The sequence below is a fragment of the Neopsephotus bourkii genome, unplaced genomic scaffold (assembly GCF_033783945.1).
Source record: "Neopsephotus bourkii isolate Nb327-2 ecotype Australia unplaced genomic scaffold, CSIRO-AGI_Nbou_v1 NB_354, whole genome shotgun sequence".
NCBI classification, from domain to species: domain Eukaryota; kingdom Metazoa; phylum Chordata; class Aves; order Psittaciformes; family Psittacidae; genus Neopsephotus; species Neopsephotus bourkii.
Genome location: NW_026900860.1, coordinates 444,443 through 471,390, shown reverse-complemented (window position 1 = coordinate 471,390; position 26,948 = coordinate 444,443). Strand labels below are relative to the sequence as shown.

The window sequence follows — 26,948 nt, the reverse complement described above, 5'->3', positions numbered from 1 at the left end:
GAACGAGTTTTGACAGTAAAGCAAAGCATGGCAAAGCAAGCAAACATGGAAAGGAGAAAGCCAAATACTGAAGCAAACCAGACTGCTACCTGTTTGAAGTTCGGAGATGCTCTCACTCCTCCGTGGGACCTCATGTGACCGTTTAGAGCAGGCAAACTCTTAAACTCCTTCAAGCATATTGAACACATGAGTTTGTTCTTCGCATCAGCTCTCTCAGGAAGCGTTTCTCTGTTCTGGCCACTATGTGTATTTTCATTTGGTTTTAGCATGGAACAGAAGAAGAGACGTTAGTTTGGCACGTTCCCTTTGGTGCAAAAAGAAGACATTTAGTCGAGGAAGTCAGTAAGATTTTACAGCTAGATGGTTATAAAGCCACAAGTACACACAGGGTGACCGCTGTGGAGTATGTGGGCAATAACCTAGATCCCCTGCTCCCAAGATGGGGAGAAAGAGAGTTTAGAGTAGGCCTCAGTATGGAAAACCCTGAGAACCCACAAGATCTATCATGCGAGACCTGCATTTCCCCACTCGTGACAGCATTTAACCAGTGCTCCCACTCATGGGAGGAAACTGTGCTGGAGAACACCTCAGTCCTTCAGAGGTGAGACCTTCAGGTTAAACAGAAGATCCCCAATGCCAAAGACACAAATCCAAACCACACATTCTCCCTTCTCTTACAAATGCAACACTGAGGGCAAACTGCTCCCCTGCTTTTGCTCCTCCTTTGGTTCTCTTCTATGGAACCCAAAGCATTAATTTTCTTGGGGGGAGGTAGGGGGGTGGAAATCACACAAATTCACCAAGCACAGAACTAAACATGCCTCTAATGGAGGAACAGTACCCAGAGTGCCTTTCCTTCCCTCTGCACCGCACCACTCCCTTGTATTTGTCATACTTAAAAGGATTAATGTTGTCTTGTTCAAATACCTTTGTTCTGGGGACAGGGGCTGCAGCCTGCCATCTGACAGCGGCACCTGCGAGCAAAGGAGGAGGAAAGAGGGGGGAAAAAAGAGAGAAAAGCCTTTTTCAGGAAAACAGCAATGCAGAAGTGAAGGTCCCCACAACACACTGGCTGCATTTGGTGTAGAGTTTTACTAATATGAAAAGCCTCTGAGCTGAGAGCCTCCCAACGGCTCTACCAAATCAGTGCCTCTGTGAGCACTTCCTTGCTGTTGGAAGCCTCTGCTCTGACCCTGGAGTGTTACTTTGCAACAGGCAGCTGTCCGACTGCTCCTGAGCAATCCAGCCCTTGGGTGTCGAAAAACTGGCAGAAGCATTTGTTGTAACTGGGTCCCTCCTCCCCAGAACAGAACTTCCCAAAGCCCCTCAAGAGGGAAGCAGCAGCTCCGTGGTGCCACCAGCCCGGGCTGAACCCAGAGATGGAGACAAGAGAAGTCTCTGAATGCAGCTCCCCAGAACATGCCAGCGGTCACAGCTCACATCCCGACCTCCTGGCTCTCCTGCAGCAGTGTCATTTCCACACCCTGCTGCTCTTATGCAAAACCCGGGTCTGAGCCATTACCTACCTGAGGCCACGCGGCGCTAGGAGAGTCTTGCTGAGAGCTTTTGTTGTTCAGATGAACCCCCGAGGGTGGCAAAAGAGTTCGATGAGGGACAGCATTACCTACAGAGTTCATCTCCTGCCGCGGGACATCCTCGGCGCTCTCTGGAGGAGTGAGGCCGACATGGGAGTTCAGAGCTGGCACCCTGCTCTCCCCTGGGTATTGCTTCTGCTGGTCCTGCTGCTGCAGCAAACTCTGCGGGTACAGGTGCCTGTACTGTTCGTGGGGATCCTGGTAGCAATACTGAGGCACTGCTCCCAACTGGATAAGCTGCACAGGATGACTGGGATCCTGAGAGTACTGCTGTGAGTCATGCATAGTCTTTGCATCAGGTTCCCTGTGATACGGAGGAAGCGGCAACTGCATCTGCTGCTGCTGCTGCTGTAACTGCTGCATGACAGGTTGGGTTTGGTAATACTGAGCTATTGGCACCGGGCAGTGCCGCTGCTGCTGCTGCCGAGCTGGCTGCTGCTGCTGGATCTCCTGCATGGAGAGCCGAGGATGTCCCTGCTGTGGCTGAGCGTAGTACTGAGTCTGCTGCAAGTGCTGCATCTGCTGCGGTAAGAGCTGCTGGGGCTGCATTTGCTGAACGTGCGTCTGCCCTTGCTGGAACGCAGAGTGCATCTGCATCTGTGACAGATGCTGCTGGTAGTCGTAGTACAACTGTTGGTGCTGCATGACTTGCATCTGCTGCTTCTGCTGCGTGCTTGCAAAACTCTGGTGGCTTGGCTGCGGCACCGGCTGGTATCGCTGTACACTGGAAGTTACGGGCTGTTGCTCAACCGCTGGCTTCTGGGACAGCAGCTGCCTGAGCGCGCTGTCACCAGAGCTCTCCACCATCGAAGCCTCGGTGTGCAAAACCTGAGCCATGTTGTTCACCTGGATCCTCAGGTTTTGGTTGGCAAACACTTGCGTGAAGGAGTCCAGTTTGTGCAGGACCCCACTGGTGATTTTTTGTGATCGGTTTTCACTGGGTTGAGAGTAGGAATATTGGTACCCATCGTGGGACTCCCCCTGCCCGAGGGGGCTCCACATCGTGCTTGGATTATTCAAACTGTTCCTCACTGGGACGTGGTTTCCTGAGCCAGAATGTGTCCAAGTAGTTTGTCTGGATGTATCCATTGAGCCAAGACTTTTGGAACCTACAGGCAAAGCTATACTGTCTCTTGAATCTTGAGGAAACTGTGGGGAGAGAGGGGATGCCTGGGGAGCATCCAGAACAGACGTCCCGTAGCTATGGTTTAGAGATGGAAGTGAGTTCATTTGGTGTTGTTGGTAGTACAAGTTCTCATTGCTGTTGGCAGTATGGTTAGTCTTATACAATTGCTGGTCCCCCATTTTTGGTCACTTCTGTTCCAAACTTACAGGCACACGAACCATTGAAATCTCTATGAACCCTGAGATAGCTGAGTGAAGGGAAGGGAGGGGAGGGGAAAAGCTAGAATTACTTGTAATCCAGCATGTCCATGTGCATCACAAGGACCAAGACTTTCTCCAGTCTATCAGTAATTCCAACCTCAGACTTGCCGTTGCTTCACATCTTCAATACATGGACCACAGCACAGATCCTACACAGATCAATACACTCAGTGTGCCGGGCACCTGCGGAGGGAGAGAAAGACAAGGTGAAGGCCAGCTCTCCACATCAACAGTTACAGGTATAGCCTCAAAGGAAACTGTAACATCTTAGTTTGAAATACATAAGCAGACGCAAAGTGCAGCAGCTGGGCTATTCCAGAGCAGTCAGATTACTTCACCTCATCCCGTTATCCTGCCTCCAGTGCTCCGATAAAATCATTCCGCCAAATAAAGGCTTACTCTTCAAACCTCTTTTCTCCCATAAAGCATGTGACCATTCAAGCAGCTTTAGCTGGCCATATACTGCTCTCTCACGCCTAGTTTTACACAGACAGTTGACTATCAAGCCAGGTCACCTTCCTACAGTGTTACAAGCCTTCTTGTCAGAAGCAACACCCCCTTGTATACCAGGTAAAAGAAAACCATGGCCTTGAACAGAGCTGACTGTACTCAGGGATCAGTGCCTAAAAGGGCAGACAGAAAACTGCAATCTGGGATTTGCACAGGGCCTTCCACACCTTCCCAACTTCCAGAGCACCTACAGAGAGTGCCCACTGGTGATATGAACATAGAGCATCCCTTAAGAATAAGTTGTCACAGCAGCGAGCATTACTGTTGCAATAAAGAGCAACTCATGAGCATGGTTACCCAACTGCATCGCTGCACATCCATTTGTTTGACACATCTATGGGGAATGTGATTAATGGCAAGATCAATCTTTCCTGATCGCTCACCTTACCTCAGGAGCGCTGAACTCCAACTCCTGTTCCACCCTCTAGCCCTTCCTTCACCTGTGTTATTTTAACAGACTGATTTCTATCAAATGCAACCTCTTCTCATTTTTACTGTATAAACTGTAATTCAAAGTAACGCTTTACAGCTGTCTCGACTGGTTGTGATGAATAAGCCAGAATACATAAGCACATTATAGGGCTGGTTTACTATTCCACAGTATGAAGCAATCACTGTGTCTACAGTCACACGCACACACAGAGGCACAATATGCTTATGCAGACATAAAGAGGTCTTAACACAAAACCTGATCCTGAGCTTTAACAAGAGCACAAAAAAACGAGACCACAACCATAACGCTGCCTCCTTCACATCTGCCTTTCTAAAGGTACCAAAGCCTCCTGTGTACCCAGGTCCTTACCTGGTTTACCTTAGGAGAATCCTTGATCTGGATGGATAAATGTGAAGTCACTGATGGAGAAAATTTTAACCATTGCCAGATGCATATTAACAGGGTCTGTGCTAGCAACGGCAAAGAAGGGTAATACATAGCTGCAGGCAGAACAAACCCTCTTCCGCTCGAGCATAATGTACGACAGCAAACCAGAGCTCCAATGAAGAGGGCTTTCAGCGCGTACAGTTTTTGTCTGAACCATCTGCAGCCATTAGCATGTAACGTTTTTCACGTGACAAATAATGGCTGAGAATAATTGCAAGTTTATTTCCCCTTTCCAGAAATATAACATTGCTTCAGAGTTCCTCTCAACACGCTCCCCTTCCACACTGTTAGACATGCACGAGTCAACCAAGAGAGAAGTCAACAGTGAACGCTCAGGCTGCCAACAAGGTGGCTCAGCCCCAACCCAACTTCAAAGGCTGCCTATTCACAACTATGGAGGGAAACTGAACAAGGCTGGCACAAAACATTCCAAGGGCAACAAAAATAAACCCTGTGTGGTGTTTCACACGGAAAGGCCATCAACTTCTAGAGGAATATGCATCTCCTCTTACACCTGTGAAGTCAAGACAGCTCAGCAGAGATGCTCTCAACACATCTTCCCATAAAAACAGGGCACTAGTGGGTCTGTTGATACACCTTTTGAATAGGAGATCTGTCCCATATTACCTATTAACAGTGGTGTAACTTGCACTGTGTTCGTTGGTTTTGGCTCTTCTTTCTAGAGTCTGAAGTGACAAGTATCAGTGAAAGGACAAGAAGCAAGAGTGATACAAACCAGTGAGTGAGAATAGATGTTGCCAGGGGACAATTAAAAGGCCATTGGTATTTCAGGAGTAAGAGCACTTATTCCTAAGGCAGGAAATGGCATGATTTTGGTATATTTTATATATGTAAATGTAAATATAAATATGGGGGTTTTTACATATATATACACACATACACACACATATATATGGCAGATGTTATCTCCTGCCCCAGCAGCCACTGTGAGTCATGGGGTCACCAGAGAATGCCAGCCCTTGGGCACACATCGAATTCCAGTCACTGCACCCTTTCACCTGGGGCTTATCCTATACAGATCTCAGGGGACTGGAAAACAGTTGGGAAGGTTTTACAGCTGAAGCGTCAGCACAAACCTCTCTCTTCCCCTGTCTTAGGATCAAAAATAATGCTCATAGAAACTGCCTCTCCAGCATCCTCACAACACCTCCAGTCTGGGAGCTGGGACATAACTCCTGTCTCTGAAGTAGTAACACAGTTAGCATCACAGTGACACAGAAACACATGTAATAAACCTGAAGAAAATTAAAATGGGAAACTGTATTAAAACACCAGGTCAAGAAAGGATGGGAAAGTTCAGTCCCTTTGAGCATCGCACTTGAAGACACCTGCATTGTTTTCAAACACCCACTGTCCCATCCCAAAGAAAGATGAAAACATTCCTTTCAAATGTATCCAGAGGGAGAAAAGTGCAAATGTTAAAAAGCATTATTAGTATTGTACCTTCAGGAGCATATTAAAACCAAGAGGCAGGCACGTTGATGCAAGCTTAATCAGTAATAAAGAAGTCCCTTAGATACTGGGGGGGGTTTGGTACTTGAACATGCTTAAATGCAAGGGCCTGGTGCTGTACACACTGAGCATTTGTTACCACATTAACAAAATGCTCACAGTATGCATTTCTTGTGGGATTAAAAACTAAGAGTATTTTGGTGCTGTACACACCACCATTAAGGCTTTAGGGGCACCCAAGTTAGTCTCTGGCCAACTGAGAAGCCAGTGGCAGTGCACTGAACGATTTCTGTTTCCTTCAATGGGAGGAAGAAAAGGGGCTGGTGCCTGAACAGCCATCACTGCAAAGCTCTAACTCCTAAATGGTTAAACCAAACAACTAAAAGCAGCCCAAGTTTTATAGCAACAATGGTTCTGCGGTTGTGTTTCTTCTCTTCCCAACAGCCATTTATGCTACTTAACCTCTTACATGTCTGACATCACAGATATATCCCAATCATGCAATCACTACAAAGGCACATCAGAACAAATGCAGAAGGACAGAACTGTTTCTGTAGACTGCCTAGAAGGACAAATAACCCCACTTAAGTTTATGGATAGAATCTGGACTCAAACTAAGGGGAGTTCAATTGATTTCAACAGAGACAAGGTTTCGCTCCAACTCTTTCTCATTGCTTCAGTGTGGTCCCCTGCAACTTCCCCAGCCTGAGAGCCAGGGACATGCCAAGCTGGCTGAAATGCCTTTACACACTGCAACCCTGCAAACACAAGCACGCGTAAGGGAATACAAGCAACAGTCTCTCCTGGAAGCATGCCTTAACTTAATTCTGGTAACCATGAAGGAAGACTATTCCAACGTTATCAGTTGTCAATAAGGGTGGTCTGGCTTCCCTCCTTCATAAACTATATTACTGGAGAGTCAAAAGAACTTAGAGATGACAACAGGAGGTGAAATATCAAGGAGATGGTAGTTATATTAAAACCCCCTAACAAACAGAAGCATTCCCAGCTCCATCACACACCACAGCAGATCAAGCCACAGTCACACTATTGAACTGCCTGAATCCACATGGGTTTCAGAGCAAGACATCCACTCCAAATGGGCTGTTGCATGACAGTTGGGCTGGGTGCAGGCTGCAAAACAAGGACTGAATGACAGCCAGTGTCACTTTCAGAACTGAGTCAATGGATAGGGATGACAAGACTGTAGGAGAGCAGATGCTGAATGAAGCAGGCTCAGTAAGAAGACTGCATGTGATGGCAGATGCAAAACAGCCCTCAATGTTCAACCAGCAGGACAGCACAAACATGATCAGCAGATGCTCACTTGCTGGGGCACCATCCCCTCTTCACATCCCTCCCTGCAGCACGGTAACATGTCAGTTAAGGCAAGTTTAACCACCACTCGTGGTCTAAACTGGGTTTTATAACACTTAAGGCAAGCCTGCTTACAGAAATGTGTCACTGCCATGTGTTCTCCCAGCACTGCAGACGTGTTTGAATTGTGCCTTCCAGCCTCCAGTTGCACAGGGGTTTCTCAAGGGGCTGTCTTTTTGTTATTAGAACATAAGCTTCATTTGTAACTGCAGATGAGAGGAGATTCAAAACCAAAGTTCTCTGTGCTGTTCCTTCCTTTTGATTTCCCACACAGCCTTTGCTTCAACAGAAACAAAACAGGATTTATCTTGTTCAGTCTCCAGCTTTTTGAATTAGAATGGGTTTTTACTGGCCTCTTTTTGTTATTCTGAACTGTGAGATCCTCTGCTAACCTACTCCTAAATCAAGAGAGCCATCTGACAGGGGCTTGGGCAACATGGTCTAGTGTGAGGTATCCCTGCCCTTGGCAGGGGCTGGAACAGGATGAGCCTTAAGGTTCTTTCCAACACAAACCATCCATGATTCTATGATTCTCCTCATCATGGTCTCTGCTTTCCTTTAGGACAGGCACTGGAATATACAGCAGTTCCTTCCCTGGTACCCTCTGCTCTGTTAACACTGATGCTACCAGCAGCCTCTGCCACATGGGTTAACTATAACCCAGTCTTTAAGCGACAGCACAGACAGGCCTGACTTTGAGCTGAGCACTACCAACCCTTTAAAAGCCCATTCAGAAGAGCAGCTTTAAAAGCCAGGAGAGCACTACCGAAGAATGCACACCTGCATTACCAAGCCCAGCTCTCAGGGGTGATGCTGGCACTCTTCGGATGTGATGACTGTGGTAACAGAACCTCAGACTGGTCTGGGTTGTGAAGGGACCTTAAAGCTCACCCAATTCCAACCCCCTGCCATAGGCAGGGACACCTCCCACTGGAACAGCTTGCTCCAAGCCCCTGTGTCCAACCTGGCCTTGAGCACTGCCAGGGATGGGGCAGCCACAGCTTCTCTGGGCACCCTGTGCCAGCGCCTCAGCACCCTCACAGGGAAGAGCTTCTGCCTTAGATCTAACCTGAACTTGCCCTGTTTCAGTCTGAACCCATCACCCCTTGTCCTGTGGCTGCAGTCCCTGATGAAGAGTCCCTCTCCAGCATCCTTGTAGCCCCCTTCAGACACCAGAAGCTGCTCTGAGACAACACTGGATGGTTGAGCAGCACAGAATCGGGAGAGGACGAGTGGCTGCTTTCAGCCAGCCCTGTGCTCTCGCAGGCTACTTAGACACCAGGTTTGCCTCCGTAACTCTTTGTGCAGCCACCGTTCAAGGCCCAGCTCGGGTTTTTCTGGCACAGGAAATAAGCATGTGAAAAAGGCAGCAGAGTACTGAAACAGAACGAATGATTCCTAGTGTCACACAAGGTGGTGGGGTGAACGAGCAGAGAACAAAGGGCAAAGAGAGGTGAGAAGGTAACAACTCGAAGATTACTCTATTATTCTATAAAACATCTATAGAAGCCCTGAAGACACCTGATATAGCAATAAAGGGAGGCAGAGGCTGAAAATAAGGGTCAAAAGGTATTAGGATCATGGCTATTGCGTTAGAACAAACACCAAGATAGCAATATGGATTTCAAGGACAAACAAGAATATTCTACGGTTATCCCAAGGACAAACGCTTACAGGGCGACAATCTTTTCATCCCAATCCAGGATACATCTGCAGTTCAGTTCTGGCGTTCTTTGAATGGCAGAGATCTCAAATCCATGCCCGTATCTGCATGCAAACCCCAAGGCAAAACCAGCACCACCAAAGCACCCCATTCCAGCAGGTGAGACTAGAAGCAACTAAACCAATTGATAAAGAAGGATGGAAAGAAAGCAGAATGTGCAGTACATTGGTAAGAAAGCAACACACTCTTAAAGTGGAAGGGAAAACCAGATGAGCTGCTTTTAATATTAATGCTGGCAATTCTTTAAGAGTTGTGCAAATCCTCCCAAAATTATCATTCCCTTTGCAGCTGAGTTCCCTCTGCAGTGCAGTTGGAAAGGCTGCTGGGTCTCCTGTGGCTGCTCATTTATGCTGTTCCCATTTCCACTCTTAAGACTGGAAACCAGAGTGTCCTCATTCAGTTTAATAAAGAACACACTGGACTTGTGGGAAGGGAGAGCAGCGATGGCATTGGGAGGGGAAGCGAGCAGGGCTCTGCCTCAGTGCAGTTAGAAAAGGCAACAGAAACAATAAACAGCAAAACCAACAGTTGAGCATCTCAGGCAAGTCCCTAGCAAAGGGGGAGGAGGAAGGAAGACAAACAAGCAAAACCATCTTTTGATCAAAGATACAAGCAGAAAACACATTGGGAGGCACGGGTGATTGAATGAAAACACTGCTTTCCCCCCCAAAACTAACAGAATTCTCTCTTTCAACAGGAGGCTGATTTCTACATAAAGCCATTAAATGCAAATTAGCTCACAGTTCCATGGGCACCAAAGAAAGGAAGAAGGCTGCTTCAATAAATCTGCTTATCTTTGCTGTCAGTGAATGGGTGTTACAGTTTGTAGGCACTCAGAAGGGTTTGGAAAACGGCAACCGGAGCAGGTACCACATCATTTCATGAAAGGGCAAATAGGGACTGCTGTGATCTCCTCACAACACTGATAAGAAATAGACTGCAAACTTTTAAGTAAGGCCAGGAGGGCACTGGAATTCCATATTCCATGACTGAGCAACTAAAACCCATACAGAAGACAGCATTATACAATCATAGAATCGTAGAACAGTTAGGGTTGGAAAGGACCTTAAGATCATTCAGTTCCAACCCCCCTGCCATGGGCAGGGACACCTCACACTAAACCATGGCCCCCAAGGCTCTGTCCATCCTGGCCTTGAACACTGCCAGGGATGGAGCATTCACAGCTTCCTTGGGCAACTGATTCCAGTGCCTCACCACCCTTAGAGAACTTCTTCCTTATATCCATCTTTATATCCTATATAAACTTCCCCTGTTTCAGTTTGAACCTGTTACTCCTTGTCCTACCACTACAGTCCCCACTGAAGAGTCCCTCCCCAGCATCCTTATCAGCCCCCTTCAGGTACTGGAAGGCTGCTATGAGGTCTAAATTAAAGGGGCCGTGATAAAGGCAATGATTATCTAATATTCACCAATACACTACTGGGGATGTGAGCAAGGCTGAAGCTGTCTACGAAGCCCTATTTGGAATCCCTTCAGCCAATACAGGTTTACTGCCTGTTTAGAGGAAATAAACAGTAATAGCTCCTGCTGAGTCCTACTTCATCTCAATGGCTTACTATGAAAACTGGCCTCAACTTCATATTTGAACATACTTTTATTAGTGAACTGAGTGCCTTGGCTTTCCCCAGCAACACCCAAGTTCTCCAGACATAAGAACACCCTGGCATGAAGACCTCAGGACAGATCTTGCCTCACTTATCACATGTGGCTGCATCACAATCTCTGCTCAGTGCCTTTGATTTGGGGGAGGAAGGAAAGTTTTTAGGCCTTTCCACTCAAACCTCAGCTATTGCAGTGACCACAGCAGTGATAAGCACAAAACCAGAGTATAAAGGTGGGCATCCTGCACTTCACCACTCTCTTCCTGCCCTCTACAGTGTTTATCCTCTGAAGCTTGCAATGTAATTGCCTTTTTCTGTGACTGTATAAGCTGTGAAACAGGCAGAGAACATAGGCTTGGGTTTGCAAGAACAGGCAAGAAGGGATCATCCTGGGGTAACAATCAAAAACCCAGGCAGAAGCAGTAATACATGGAAAACAGCACATGACCAAGCTTCAGGTAGGGAGGGAACAGCTATTTGGAGCCCAGCGTCTCCCCCTAAGGAGACAGTGTTCAGAAGTACAGCTTCAAAGCCCTCTGAAAAGCCAATCCCTCTAAAACACATCCCACTGGTAGCCAGCAATGGAGCCAAGCAAAACCCAGTGGCTGTGCAGAGCTGACTGCTGTGGCTGCTGCCTTTTGTAGCTTTTTGGGACGAAGGGCACATCCTTGGCGCCTCCAGCCATGGTGGCCCTCAAGACAGAGTGTGCGGGGATCTCCCATGCCATAGACCCTGTGGCATCTATATAATGTTTCACAGGACAGAAAGAAGCCCTATTTGAGAACAAAACACAAGGCAGTCATATTTGAGAAGCCCATCAATAAAGCCGCAGAGTTTCTGAAGCCCAAATTTCGGGAAGCAGTCAAAAAGCACTGAGCCTCACCCATCAAAGGAGCCCCACAGAAGGGGGATGTGTGATGCTGTGACGTTACCTGATTTCTGAGGATCTGTGAGACTCTTGGAGCTTGCTGTGCTGTCTCTGCCATAACATCTCATGCTGCTTTCATTCTGGGATCTCCCACTGATGTATCTAAGCAAAAGGCACAAGAAAGGAAATTTAAGTTTTCCCCCAGCCTGATTCTCTCATAAAATATCACCAGCTTGCCCCAAACCATGAGCTTCCGATCGCAACACAACCAAATACTAATGTTTATTCACTATAGGATCTCCATGTTACCCTGTTCTTCAAGTCACGGTTGCAGAGGACGTCTATCAGCACTGTTAACTCCCTTAAGGAACAACCCAGAACCTCTTTCCTGTATCAATGGCGAGAGGCTTCTTCACTGTCCAATCTTTGGGATTGATTCATCCCCAGTCCTTCAAATTACAGACTGAAACACAGGTAAATTCACCTTCTCTTCTTATTCAGCTCTTATTATTTGCCTACTGCAAAATGAGGAATGGGTTACGGTGATGAAACAAACAGAACAACGTTGTGCCTCTACTGCAGAGGCCACTGAGATTTAGCAGCATCTTGCAGTGCTTGGACAGAACCCAAAGACAAGCTGGATGCTCTCACGGAGAAGAGATTTGCTGGCCCGGAGCTTGCAACCTACCTGAGGAGCATCGCACAAACAAGAGAAGGTAGAGCAATCAGGAAGGGAGGGATTAATGAAAGTCAAGGGTGCGGGAGATATAATCAGGTTGTCACCCACTGCAGAAGAGATATCTACAGCAGGCATCTGAAATTACATAAGTGAAAACAACACGCTTGGGTTTGTAGGTGCTGCTGCCAAGATGGCTTTTAGGAAAGGCCCTGAGCACCCAAAGGCTGACTGAGGTTGTTGGGAGGCTGCTCTCCATAATCACGGAGGAGCTGTGGAAGTTGGGGATGTCCCATAAGTCTAGAAGAAGGCTGATGTCACCCCCATCTACAAGAAGGGCTTTAAAGCAGGATCCAGGCCCACCAGTCCTACTTCAGTCCCTGGTCAAATTATGGAACAAGTCCTCCTGGAGGCTCTCACGACTCAGAGGAAGCATGAGACTGGTGAAAGCCAGCATGGATTCACCGAGTGCAAGTCATGTTTGACAAACCTGATCACCTTCTCCAACCAAGTAACCTGCTCCGCTGATGCGGGGCGAGCAGTGGGCACTGCCCACCTGGATTTCTCCACGGCTTTCCATATGGATTCTGAGAGGCCACCTCCTAGAGAAACCAACACATTCCAGTCCAGACAAGTGGTCAGTGCAGTGGGGGGGGAACTGGCTGACCGGCTACATGGGCAGGGATGCCTCACACTTGTTTGTAACATAGAGGCACAGGGAATACGTGGGCTTAACATGAGCAGAGCCAAAAGAGAAAGCTGATTTACCCCCCAGTTTAACACAGCAGTTTGGAACCTGCCAAGACGTTTACATTTGGTTTACTAACTAAGTGCTGCACCACGAGCAGTGACCAGAGGCACAGCACATGATTTTGCTCTCTTTCTGGAACAATGAATGCTAATGAATGAATTAAACTTAAAAATGCCAAACCATTCTGCAGACAAACCATCCCTGGCAGCGTCCTACAGAGGCCAAGCCAATGGACAATGGGAATACTAACAACATAAATGCCCAGGAAAGCCGTTTTCTGTGTTTCTTACTTGTTTTGGCTGCTTTTCCCACTACAGCAGCTTCATCATCGGAGCTGTACCACCACTCCTATGTAGCTGTATGTAAATAGGCAGATATGTGCAAAGCTCTCATGTATAATAACACACTTAAAGAATAAAACTTTGAGCATTTTAGAGCCAGAAGGAGTGAAATGATGGCTAATAATGAAAACGGTCCCAACGGACCCAGCACTGTAAAAGTACATACAATTCACAAGCGAGGTTTGAATTCCCTTCATCACATTTCAATCAGCATCTGATTTTTGGGGGGTTAAGACTAAAAAGCAATCTGATTTTATGTTCCTTTGCCACACTGTTCAGTTTTGCTCCTATCCTAGCCCCTAGATTCTGCATGTAACCAAAGCACAGTAAAGAGAAGCTAAGTCAGAGATCAGCTATCCCATACCCACAACATGAATTCTTCTCTATTCATTAGGATTGATGACTCTGCTGTAAAATCAGGAGCACATAATACCTTTTATGGGAGCGTAAAGCGCAGATGAATTAGCAGAGAGAGAACGAAGCTAAATCAATTTCTCATCTCGAGATAGTAATGGAGGCCATTTCTTGAACTTTACTGTGCTTGTAAAGTATTGATCAGCAGAGCCTCAGGCTGAAAGTTAAACCAGCTATTTTTCCAGCGGTAGAGTGGAGGATGGCAGTAAAACCATAGGCAACACACCTCGAAACAGGGGGTTTCTCCAGTTACAGTTCAGAAACTCAAAGTTCCTACCTACCCGCACATTAGGGGAACACATGAGAGGAAGGGTTCTAGACAGAGGCTGAATGAATCCTTCAGGAGCCTCCACAGGGCTTATTAAGGAGAAGCACAAAGACACAGCACTGCCCTAGGAGCGACGGCTCAAACCCCACTGCTGGTTACACTACTGCAGCAACAGCGTGGGGACAGCGCTTCTATTGCAACGCCTTGGCTGCGGGTCACCCTATGGAGCCACTTCCCAGAGGTCTGTCAGGCTCTGCTGGGAATACATTGGCTGCTCCAAGGCCTAATGGCAGGCTAGGATGAGGAGAACCTTTGCCTGGCCGATGACGATGCCCCACTCAGCCATCATGAAGAGCAGTGACACCAAGGAAGGCCATGCAGGTGCTCCATAGGCTGGACAAGGCCATGTGCTTCCAAGGACAACGCTACGGCTGCATGGCAGATTTTAGGACTTAAAAGAACAATACAGATCAGTGATGAGGATACACACATCATCTACTGAAGCATTCAACATGCACCCTTCTAGAATAACTAGATTAACAGGATAGATTTCTGTATCGCTTGACATGAAGACCCTAACTGAAAAGCTGGAACTGAGAACTCAGGCTTCCTGTGAGAGCATCCAAAATGTGATTCCGAAAGAACACAAAAGCCCCTTACAAACACCCAAACCCAATAACAATAACAAAAGATCATTTGGGATTTCTGTTCTCCTGCCCAGTCACTGCTGGTTTATCCAACCACACACAGCCGCCAGCTATAACCCTCCCATGAAACACATAAGCCTCACCTACTTTAATCGATGAAACACAAGATTTGCCTCCACTATATTTATCATTACTTCCATTACAACAAGGGTGACCAAGAGCATCCTGTTATCTAAATTGGCTGGTCATGATTAAATAGTATTTATTTTTTTTGGGAACAGAAAAGGAGAAAAGTAAGCCACCTTAAGATAAGACACCACAGCACAATAACACAGTACCTGAACTGAAAAGCAATACCAACAAGGACTGTAACAGTGACTGGCAAAACCAGCAACAAGAAGTGGACAGTACCAGAGCTATCGTTATTACACATGTACCATTACTCTGATTCACTTAATGCATTTACATCAGAGCACAGCCTCTGCACATGCTGGAGATCCTCTCTTAAGCACCAAGTTCATGATTGTGCTGCCTTTCTCTGGTCCATGTTCGGCTTCCTGACTGCACATTCCTAGGAAAACCTCTAGGAATTCCAGTTCTCTAAGGACAGGATTCCTCATGCACACATGACCACTTTGATGAGCTCATTTCTACATCTTTGAAATGCTTCAGGAATATTGTGTGACACTTATTTCCAGAGAAAATCTCTTCGACAAATGACACATCTTACAGATGAGATGCTGCAGCACAGAGAGATTACACATCCCAAAAATCATGGAATGGTTTGGGTTGGAAGGGAACTTAAAGCTCATCCAGTCCCAACCCCTTCCACTGGAGCAGCTTGCTCCAAGCCCCTGTGTCCAACCTGGCCTTGAGCACTGCCAGGGATGGGGCAGCCACAGCTTCTCTGGGCACCCTGTGCCAGCGCCTCAGCACCCTCACAGGGAAGAGCTTCTGCCTTAGATCTAACCTGAACTTGCCCTGTTTCAGTCTGAACCCATCACCCCTTGTCCTATGGCTGCAGTCCCTGATGAAGGGTCCCTCTCAGCCACCCAATACACATGGTGTTGAAGGCTGGGGAGCACCCCACATTTATGCCGTGGCACATTAATGCTGTACGTTGGTTTCTGCTCATTCACTAGTGAGTTCTGACACTCATTTTACCCCAGGACAACCACAGAGTCTCCTTTCAGAGCAGGAACACCTGGTGCAGCACTACTCAGGCCATATGCCGTGCTGTGACCCCCTTCACCCTCCCACATGCATTGCTTTCATTTATCTACTAGCAATTTCCTCTGGCATTTTATCATGCAATCATCCAGTACAAGGAGTCCTCCTGCAGCACACTTCAGCCAGGCCTTCTTTTCCTTGTTCCTATGACCCTAACCCTACACTCCTGCAGAATGTCAGTTCCCCTAAGCTACGAGGTGACTGGAACCGTTCAGGCAGTATCAGCACCACAAATGACACCAATAAACAGCCCTGCTTCCTTGAAACACCCCCCACTACTCTTTCCCTTCACAAAATCCCTGGAAAACAGCCACTCTCCTCAATTAAATTCCCCAGTCACTCAAGGAAAGGGAAAAGTCTTCATGCAAGGGCTGCCCATAGAGAGTTTTAGCCCTGATTCTTCCAGGTTGGCAGAGTTGAGAACGCTTCACAGTGAGATCTCCTGCCAAGAGCCCGACAATGCAATGCTTGGACCTCTTGTGCCACGCTCACACAGCATCCCTGCCCTGAGGAGACGGAACTCCTCAGCTCAGGAAACACCACTGCCAGCCCAGAAACACCCCAAACGAATAAGCAGCCAAAGCTGAGTCTCCAACAGGTACCGCTGGGCTCCAGATGCGCTGCACAGAAGCAGGAGGGGAATGAGAAGCCAGCCCTTCCCAGTGCTCTGCAGACAGGCTCCTGCGCAGTGCCAGGGATGCGCTGGGAGACGCACGATGTGCAAGAGCTTTCCCAGTGAATATTCATGTCTGGAGTGAAGGGAAGCAGCATCCTTGGCACAGCCGCGCTGTGCGGGGAGCGCTGTGGGTACCCCACATGAACTCAGGCCTGGCCTTTGCACTGTACTGGGTTTGCCAACAGCCGCAGAGCTTTGCTTCCGGTGATCCCTCCGAAAGGGACAATCCCATCCATCAGACAAGTGGATATGGAGCAACCAAAGGGACTGATTAAATTCCTCCATCCTGTGTTTGTATTTATCCAACTTGCTTGCACTGCTCTGGCTGAGAAGGGGAATGGGTTGGCTTGGAAGGCTGAGGGAACAAAACCACACCTTTACCCCTCACCCCCATAGTGACAAAACAGAAGACACTAAATCAATGCAGCCGGCGGTGGAATTCCTCTTACTGTGAGAGAAATACACCTTTTTCCCTAGCTTATGCTTTAAATTGCTTTCTGATACAGCCAAGGTTCTTTTAGCCCTTTTGGCTCCTTATGTAATTAAATGCCATGCCATTCAGTTTTACAATTACGTTTACCACTTCCAGAGGAGCGCTGACACTCAGCACCTTCCTCAACTTTGTGAGGAATTTATCCAAGTATTAGTATGAGCAATTTCTGCTTCATTACATTAAAAGCTCTTAGTCATCCCTATAGAAGTCTTTTTCCCTTGTGCGGGCTCTTCTGCAGAGTAGGTAATTTGCCGATCCTGTTTCCTTTCCTAGTATTCCATGTAAGCAGAAGTAGCACAGAAAAGGGGAAAGGACAACACTTTTGAGCACAGCGGTGCCTTCACCTTGCAGGCGAGGGAGAGTGAGTAAGCACAACTTACACATTTTTGTCACAACTTCAGGTTTTGCATTTAACACTCGAAAAACAACGAAGTTCCCAAAAGGGGGGGAGCAAAGCTACGAGCATCTTACCCCATCACCCTACAGGTACAGATAATCCCAGACTGGCTTGGGGTGGAAAGGACCCTAAAGCTCATCAGTTCCAACCCCTGCTACAGGCAGGGACACCTTCCACTAGAGCAGCTTGCTCCAAGCCCCTGTGCCCAGCCTGGCCTTGAGGAATGGATACACAGTCTGTGAGGCTTTGAGAACTGGCTTCTATGCTTCCTCTCAGATGACCACCTAAATTCTGGAGCATGCCCATTCCCAGCCCTTCTAACTTCACTTTCGAGGTGTTTCCCACCCTAAGCGTAGCTCCACGCTCTCCAATTCTGCCAACCTGTGACAAAGCACACAGGACGCTCACTTTCTCGATACAGAAGTGACAAAGTAAGCACGCATTCTGCAAGGAGCAAGTTCATCCTACTCAACAATTACCTGAGAGAAATACAAACAGGGAAACACAGATTAGGGGCATGTTTCCCTTCCCAGGGAGGCCAGGGAAGGTGATTTGGTCAGTGTTTGTTTTGGTTGGGTTGGGTGGTTGGGCTTTTTTGTTCTTCCTAATATGTGGCCAACCAAGGGGGAGGAGGGAGAGACCAGAAGAGCACCTTCAGGTAAGGGCCTTCAACATAAATGAATGGCTAAAGCTTTATTTGGGACAAAACTGCCAGCTTGTTTCTTAGCAGAACAACAGGAAGATGCTTGCAGAGAGTGCCCAACAGGCACCCAGGAGGAAGCCTTCTCTATAGCAGGCACAGTGCAACACCACAGGTTCTTCTGGCAATGAATTATAAACAGGAAACACTCTGAACAAAGCGATAAACTTGCCTGTCATTTATGGCTCTACCTCACACACAAGTTGACCAAGTCATCCTTCGGAATGACTGGAATGTCACACTTCCGACTGAAACCAATGTATGCCTGACTACCTCATACCATTTTCAGCTCTATCACAAACAGAGCTTGAATTGTTGTCCCAGACAATTCAAGAACCACAAGGCTCTGCTTGCATCTCCCCATGACCCAACTGGCACCCTGGCACAGCACTCTGCGCAATGGTGAAGAGACTCGGGGGTTTGCAATAAGGAGCCCATCTCTCATTTCATAAGTCCCAATTTTATCTGAATCTGGCATGAATTATGCACAAGTGCCCTCCAAGCAAGCAGAGCTGTGCTGAATGAACCTCATAATAGTTTTGGTTGCTAGGAGGGAGAAGTGGACATATTCTAAAGTCCCATTTATTCAAGCCATTGAGGTTCCCTTATGGAACAACCTCCCCAGATCTGCTCGCCACTGCACTAAAAGCAGTGATTTCCCATCTGCTGCCATCTCTATGAATTATCTCTCCAAACAGGCTGCAAAAGACCACCTCTCTTTACCTACCTTCAAACAGACAAGGTAACATGCCTAGCACACATCCTGCTCAGGTAAGGCGTGCATCACACACAGTGGTGCTCAGGTGCCCAAGATCTCAGCCTCAAACTCCCCAAGCCAGCAGAGCAGACAGAACCTCAGCACCACTTTCCAGCCTGCTCTCTCTGAAAGACTCCTCTCAGATGGATACACGCTATTTTTACATCCACATTTTGCATCAATTCTTTTATGTGGATATTAAGTTTCAGAGTGCGCTATCTGGAAATCTGGGCTGCTCTACATCATGCTTTTAAAGACTCACTCTCTAATTCTCCTGTCAGTTTATAGGAGCTGCATTTTTATCCTCTGATTTAGAAACGCATAAAAGGACTTCCTATGGCTATCCTGGCCAAGACTGGACCAAGTATTTATTTACTGCGTTGTTTATGTGGACTGTGAGCCACCTGACGAGGAAACAGAGAAATAAAGACAACCTCCTCCTTCAGACCACATCGTTTCTGTCACCGTTTCTACTTAGAGATCTGCTCAGTTCTGGTTTATATAGGAAAAAAGTAAGCACAGACTTCAGTTTTTCATCATCTACTGAGCCTATGGCATATAAGAGTCATTTATCACCAAGCCCCAGACCCCAGATGAAATGCTAATTACAGACACAAAGACAAGGTAATGCTTTTCCAATAATTAGCAAGCAAGCAATTCTCAGAACAGCGTTACCTGATTTATGACAGGATTCTGGAAAGAAGACGGTGGTGCTGAGACACTCGTGGTTTCCCTTCTGCTCACTTCTCACTTGCAGCAGGCTCAAGCCTCTCTGCAGTATCTACTCAAGAGATCTGAGTGGAAAAGTAACCTGTAACGGAGCAGGATGGATGCTGATCTCCCCACCATTGCATCCTTGGGAACTGCCCAAGGAACTGTGGCTACAAGTCACGTGAGCAGAGAACTTCTTCATGAATCACAGAATCAACCAGGTTGGGAAAGAGCTTTAAGATCAGCAACCCCAAGCACTGCCAAGACCACCACTAACCCATAGCACTGGCTGAAAGATGCAACTGACAATGCCATTTCTAACAACCCTCAACACCCCAGAGAGCAGCAAACTTAACTTGGGGCTGCAGAAGAGGAGCAAGGTGGGATTCTGAGTTGATTTAAGCACACAATTCAAACAGGAGACAAACCCAACTGCAGCAGCAACCAAAGGTGAGATGCATCACAGGTGTGCTCAGCGAGTCAAATACCAGCCAAATCGGAGCAGGCGGTGCTACAGCCTCTCCTACCAGAGAAAGCAGCTCAAGAGCACCCCAAAGCTCCAACACAACCTGACATGAGGGATAGCAGGGCAGGGGCACAAGTCTTCAAAAGGCCCTCCCATAATGAAGAATATTCCCATTCAGGAAGCGTGGTGGCCCACTTGTGGAGCAAAGGCTGGCATTACCCCTGCACAGCCTGAAGGGCTCAGGGATGTCAAACCTTGCCCTCATTTCTCTGCCTGCACTTAGCTCCAATAGCACATCATGTTAAGGAAACACCACTGTTACAGAATCCCAGACTGGTTTGGGTTGGAAAGGACCTTAAGATCATCCAGTCCCAAGCCGGGGCCACAGGCAGGGACATCTTCCACTAGAGCAGCTTGCTCCAAGCCCCATCCAACCTGGCCTGTCTCCATATGGGAGGTCCTCTTGGTCAAACCTCCTGGTCCTTAACTGAGGTGCAGGCTGCGCCACTTTCCCTTTAGAGTGGCTGGGGGAGTGTGTGTGTGGTTCTTTTAGCACTGATGTAAGTCACATCACAAGACAGGCACCTCAGAAGTTATCCAAATAATGAACTGTATAGTTGTTATTGAATATTGACACTGAAATTTGATATAACGGTGCTTGAGAACTGAAACAGTATTACTGAAAAGGAAAAGATTTCTCTTAGAACAGGAATACAGGACACGTGCACTGCACTGCACTCACTGACTGGGAGGCAGGACTCCCCAGCAGCAAGGCTGGCGGCAGGCATACAGGGACTGACCCCAGCACAGCACTGGGGCATTCCAAAACAGCCTTACCCTAGGAATACATCCACAGGAGGAGAGCACCAATGCACGTGAGGGTGAGGAAGGTGCTCCAAAAGCTGTCTCATCTAACAAAGATCACAAGCAGAGACTTCATGGGGAGGGCTACAGTACTATTAAAGGATTTTCTGCAATATATATGCAACCTTACATTTTTTCCTTTATCTTGTGGTGGAGAGTCCTTATTGCCATAGAATCATGGAATCAACCAGGCTGGCGAAGCCCTTTAAGCTCACCCAGTCCAACCGTGCCCCAGCACTGCCAAGGCCAGCAGTGCCCCAGCACTAACCCATGGCACTGAGGCCTTGTCTCCACGCTGTGTGAACACTTGCAGGGACGGTGCCTGCAGCCCTGCCCTGGGCAGCCTGTTCCAATGCCTGAGCACCCTCTGGGGCAGGAATTGTTCCTCAGCTCCATCTAAACCTGCCCTGGTGCAGCTTGAGGCCGGTTCCTCTTGTCCCGTTCCTTGGGAGCAGAGCCCAGCCCCTCCTGGCTCCATCCTCCTGTCAGGCAGTTGTAGGGAGCCATCAGGTCCCCCCTGAGCCTTCTCTTCTCCACACTGAACCCCCCCAGGTCCCTCAGCCCTTCCCCATCACACTTGGGCTCCAGGCCCTGCACCAGCTCCAGTGCCCTTCTCTGGCCCCACTCCAGCCCCTCAGTGTCTCTCTTGCAGTGAGGAGCCCAGAGCTGAACACAGGATTCGAGGTGCAGCCTCACCAGTGCCCAGTGCAGGGGCACAATCACTGCCCTGGCCCTGCTGCCACACTGGTACTGATACAGGCCAGGATGCCAGCGTCAAAAGGCACTAAGAAGGACATATATAATGTGTATGGACATATAATATATAATGTACACTGTGTCTGGGATGTAAACTTGCCTCCAAAAACCTAATGTGCAAACATTTGTTTTCCTTCAGATGCCCGGAATCAGGTCAGAACAACAGTAATGTGATGCTGGCTTGTGCAAAACAATGCTTGCTTTTTTTAATAAGCAGGAGTCCCACCTAAGAAAGAAATATATTTTCTGTTGAAATCCAATTATCTTTATGGGACATTCAGAGACAAGGCTCCTGGATAAGAGATAACTGCATGAGACTGAAGATAATTGGAACAGTTCTGGTTTCTGCCATGTCCTTAGCATTCCCAGGCTGCACATTCAAGCTACAAAACCCAGTCTGTGCATCAGATGCTGTACCAGGTAATGTAACAACACTGATGGATAGAGATTATCTCTGTGTGCCCTGGGCCTAAATGTTTTAATTTCATTTTTTAAATATTGAGATTCCTGCTAGGAATTTGATTTTCATCTTCCTTCTCCTACAGGGCAGTTTTCCTCAAGGAATTCTTTACCTCATTTTCCCCTGTGCTCATGTCTCTGGTAATGCAACACTCACAAGTCTGTGCTCCCGTAGTTCCTGCTGCTTTACTTTCAGCAATCCCCAGCTCTCTCAAAAACTACATCTCTCTTTTCATCAGCAGGGTATGAGTTTTACCCTGGTTTCGGCTGGGATAGAGTTAATTTTGCTTCCCAGTAGCTGGTGCAGCACTGTGCTTTGGCTTTGGCTTGAGAACAAGCCTGATAACACACCCATGTTTTAGTTGTTGCTAAGTAATGCTTACCCTAAGTCAAGGCCGTTTCAGCTTCCCATGCTCTGCCAGCGAGGAGGGGCACAAGCAGCTGGGAAGAAGCAGAGGCAGGAGAGCTGACCTGAACCAGCCAAAGGGGTATTCCAGCCTGCAGAACATCATGCACAGGATAGGAACTGGGGGAGTCAGATGGGAGGCACTGATCACTGCTCACGGATGAGCTGGGCATGGGTCAGCGGATAGTGAGCAATTGTGTTGTGCATCACTTGCTTTTCTTGGGGTTCATTCCTCTCTCTCTTTTTGTTATCTCCTTGTTAATTACAATTATTATTATTGCATTTTCAATTATCAAATTATTCCTATCTCAACCTTTTTCCAGCTCTCTTCCAGGGACAGTGGCAGGAGGGGAATGGGTGAGCAGCTATGTGGTACTTGGCTGCTGACTGAGGTTAAACCATGACACCAGGTCTAGGCTCAGCTGTGGGCTGAAATTCCTTTGCACACTGGAAGTTTCAGTTGTAACCTCATTAACTCCAGGCACTGAGTTCTGCAAAGGCTGAAAAGGAAATGGAAAGCCCCATTCCTTGGAGATCTCCTGCCCTTGCCAGAGGGATGGTATAAAGTACCTTCCATCACAACAGGAGTCACCCCAACACGAGGAAGAGCTTCTTTACATGAGGGTGGCAGAGCCCCGGCACAGGCTGCCTGGGGGGGTGTGGAGTCTCCCCCTCTGGAGCCATCCCAAACCCACCTGGACACGTTCCTGTGTGCCCTGGTCTCGGTGGCCCTGCCTTGGCAGGGGTTGGACTGGATGAGCTCCAGAGGGCCCTTCCAGCACTGATGGTGCTGGGATCACAGGGAGACCTGTGACTGAAGCAGCAAACTTCTGCATGCTTCCTGAAGCCGTGCAAGTCCAAGCCATCATTCCCCAGAGACCTGCTCTTGAGGCAGCCACTGACACGCAGATAATGGTCTGATCAATAAGGTAACTGTCTCTCAAATACTAGCACAGTGGTTTTGCCCAATGCAATTGACTCCTGAAAGCAGAGGAGCACCAGGCTGCTGTCCCCAACTTCTCTTTATCCCTGGTGTGCCAGCAGAAGCCACAACCCAGAGGCTGCTCTTCCATTCAGATGCGATTTGGAGTCGCCTCCCTCCAGACATGACCTACTGCAGGCCATGGATACATCGGGAGCTGCTGATGGGTGGAGATAACCTTCCTGTGTTTTCAGAAGAGGAAAAACATCCCTGGTGCACTTTGTGCACAGGTGCTGAGGCACTCTATGCCTCTATGTTCACAGCAAACCAGGGTACAATTACAGACCACGGTCCTGGTGATCCATCTGATAAATGATTACATCCTAATTTCCAATATATATGCCTGTTCCTGTCAGGAGAACCTAAAGATGAGATTTGGATGATTTATTCTTTAGTCTGGACTATTAAGTCCTGAACTGAAAACTGTATCTTGTAGTGAAACACACATGGGTAAGAACCTTCTCTGAACAACACAGGCCTACCTAAGACATGAGATCCTGAAATGAACAGATCTCAGCCCTCTCTAACACAGGGCTCCTGATGAGTTTGTTGAAGATGATGAGATTTGGGAATGCTCGTAGGTCTTCATCCTACTGAGACTGGCACATCTTATATGCCCCCAAGCACAGGACACAGAGTCAGCAAGAGGTTTCTGGTTTGTATGAACGGAGCATTTCCAGACACTTTAAATCATCCTCATCACCTTCTTGCAGATGTCACTTCTCTTTCTCAGCTTCTGATAGCCTCTTAACAAGAAGATGATGCTCAGTAACAATGAAATCTTTAGCAAGGCAGTAGGCTCCGTTCTACTTTCCTTGTAGCTACATCCTCAAACAAACTGTCTCACGAGTAGCAGGCTAGTATCAGAGGGAACTTGGTTTGGACTTGAGAACGTCACAATTTCCAGTGGGTTCATGTCTTTCGGAAAGTCCTAAACGGAAAGACTTTAACTAAGATAGAAAACCCTGACACAACAGAGGCTTTTGACTCCATTCCCATGCCTAATGGACCACTGTAGATGGATAACTGTGGCCTCACAAGGCTGTTACACCATTAGCTTTGCTTCTGATAAGCAAGAGGAAGGCAAGATCCTCACGGCTCCTACTCCTAAGTCTCATGCAGTAAGTGAGAAAAGAGTTCTGCCCCCAGGGTGCTTCAAAAGGAAACTAAAGCCATCCACGTGACTGAAGTCACTCACCAGATGATTCACAACTGTCACCTCTGGACCCAAAAACGCACCATGTCAATAAAGAGATTCAGACAACCAAAGATCATCATCAGCGCAGAGGATGAGAGCAAAGCGCATGAGAGTGATGAATCCCGACTCTTAAGAATGGATGACACAACTACTGCATCTCCTGAACAATGAGAGGGGAAAAAAAAGACCTATTAAAGAATCTATTCAGTGGCACAGCACCAGCCTTTGCAAAAAGGGTAAAAATAACATTCGGCACAAGAGGCAGGAATCCAACACATGAAGTAGTCTGTGATGAGAACTCCACGAATAAAGCAGATGATACCAACTTAGTTCCCTAAAAACCCCCAACAAAGCAGCTGTTTACAGAGAAGAAGAATTCCTGCCTCTGTGTTTCCAAATTAACAACCAACTAGAATGAGATGGATTTGCTGGTTTAAAAAAAGCCAAGAACCAGCTACAGAAAAAGACCTGGATTTGCCCACCCTCACAGACACATCGGGGTTTAACATTTACAAAGTACCGAAAGAGAACACCCCCCCACCTCCGTTCTCTTCATTTGATGTCACATTTGGCACAAAACTTTCCTGTTCAGACAGAGAATTGGCTAGACAGCAGATGGAGAATTCCATTAAAACACAAGTGGCAACATGTGCCCACCCTCCCAGTCAAAAGCAGCAAACCGCTTCCCAGGAACATCTGCCTGCAGATCACAAGGTGCTCACACGGATGCTTTCCCACCATATACCTTTTCCTTACTCCTATCTGAGAGTGTCCTTCTCCATAAGTGAATTCTGTATTAAAAGAAAGAAGGCAAACAAGCAGCCTCACCTATCCTTCCTGGCACCATTCACTTATTCAGGAGGCTATAAAGGTCAAGAGCTCTGGAGCACTTGGTCCAGCAAGAAGTTACTATTTCAAGTTAAGCAGAACTAGGAGGAAGAGAAACTTGGTTCACTGTACAAAAATAAGATAAGTGGTAACATAAAGACAAACCAGAGGGTACATTCATTATAACGATTCTGTGGTCCTGTACTTCAATTAAAAGCCACTTTACTTACAGCTCTTGGCTTGGCAGCAGGCAACCCGAGGAGGACATTCTTTATAGTGCAATTCCTAATGCAAATAAAAGTAAAGGTAACCCTAGAGGGGTTTGCTAAGTTATGTAACGAGGCAGGGAACAAACGGTGCGAGTGAATAATGATCATGTCAAACACATTCAGAAGGACCACGACTAGAACCATAAATTCTTTGACAAGTATGCTCGCCTCGAAGAGCTACCTAAAATAGTTCCCTTCTTCCATAAATATACAAACACTTTGCCTACAATATTGTTTTAACAGTAATTCATACATTCCACCGACACATGAAGTTAAAACCCTCCTTCCCACCCTCAAAACCAAGAAGTGACCACTACAGACAGAAGTCTTTGCTGCACAGCAAGTCTGCAGGGACTGGTTTCAGAGTGAAGAGCAGCCCTAAGAGGCAGTGCTGCCCAGGTAGGGCCCTTGCGCAGTAGAATCATACAACAGAATCCTGGAATGGTTTGGGTTGGAAGGGACCTTAAAGCTCATCCAGTTCCAACCCCTGCCATGAGCAGGGACTCCTTCCAATAGAGCAGCTTGCTCCAAGCCCAGCTGCTCGCTCAGCAGAAGGGGTCACAGACTTACACTGCATTACTTCTTTCCCTATAAAGACAGCTCATATGGAATGGGCTTCTATCAGCCAGCTACAACCCATGTCCGAGTTGCTAGGCTTTTACTCAAAGACTTAACATCATGGGTGAAACACTCCACCAGCAACCTCTCATTTCATTTTTTAAATGGGAACTAAACCAGTTGTGTCTGGTTTAACAGCACCCGTCCAAGCTGTGGCAGGCACAGGTCTCTCCATCTTTTCAAATGCATGAGGTTGCAGCAACCTCAAGCTCATGGGGTTGCAAGCTCTCGCAAATGCTCTCCTCTCCAGCTTGCCAGTTGGCTTGGGGAAGAAATACCTACAAGAACATTTGGGGCTCCCATGCAGCAGAATGTTTTAAAGCAGTTTCTAATATGATAGAAAACACCCATCAACAGCTGTTAGCGGCACAGGAGGGATCTGTGTCTATACAGATGCTCATATGCTAGCAATCACTTCGCTGAAAGCACTAAGCGATGTCTGTTCCTTTCTGCACCCTGTTTGGCTATGGGTAGTTTCAATTTGTACTTTGCTCTAACCAGAGTGGAGATTCAAGAGCTGATCTTGTATCTCCACCACTGCACACAGGCCTGCTGCATTCCGAAAAGCAAGAAGAGCAGGCGTAGGTTTCTTTAAGACGCAAGCATT

General features: G+C 47.4%; 1 protein-coding gene across 3 annotated transcripts in view; it reads right to left on the bottom strand.

Annotated features, from left to right (window-relative positions):
- The window catches only part of TRERF1 (transcriptional regulating factor 1), a 99,712-nt gene that overhangs the window by 18,000 nt on the left and 54,764 nt on the right, over positions 1 to 26,948 (bottom strand). For all 3 annotated transcript variants that reach the window (XM_061348318.1, XM_061348317.1, XM_061348319.1), the window contains exons 3-6: positions 11,499 to 11,596; positions 1,527 to 3,164; positions 928 to 974; positions 90 to 240 (exon numbers count right to left, since the gene is read on the bottom strand). In XM_061348318.1, the coding sequence (XP_061204302.1) occupies positions 90 to 240; positions 928 to 974; positions 1,527 to 2,900 (1,572 nt within the window). In that variant the 5' untranslated portion in view covers positions 2,901 to 3,164; positions 11,499 to 11,596. The remainder of the gene's footprint in view (positions 1 to 89; positions 241 to 927; positions 975 to 1,526; positions 3,165 to 11,498; positions 11,597 to 26,948) is intronic.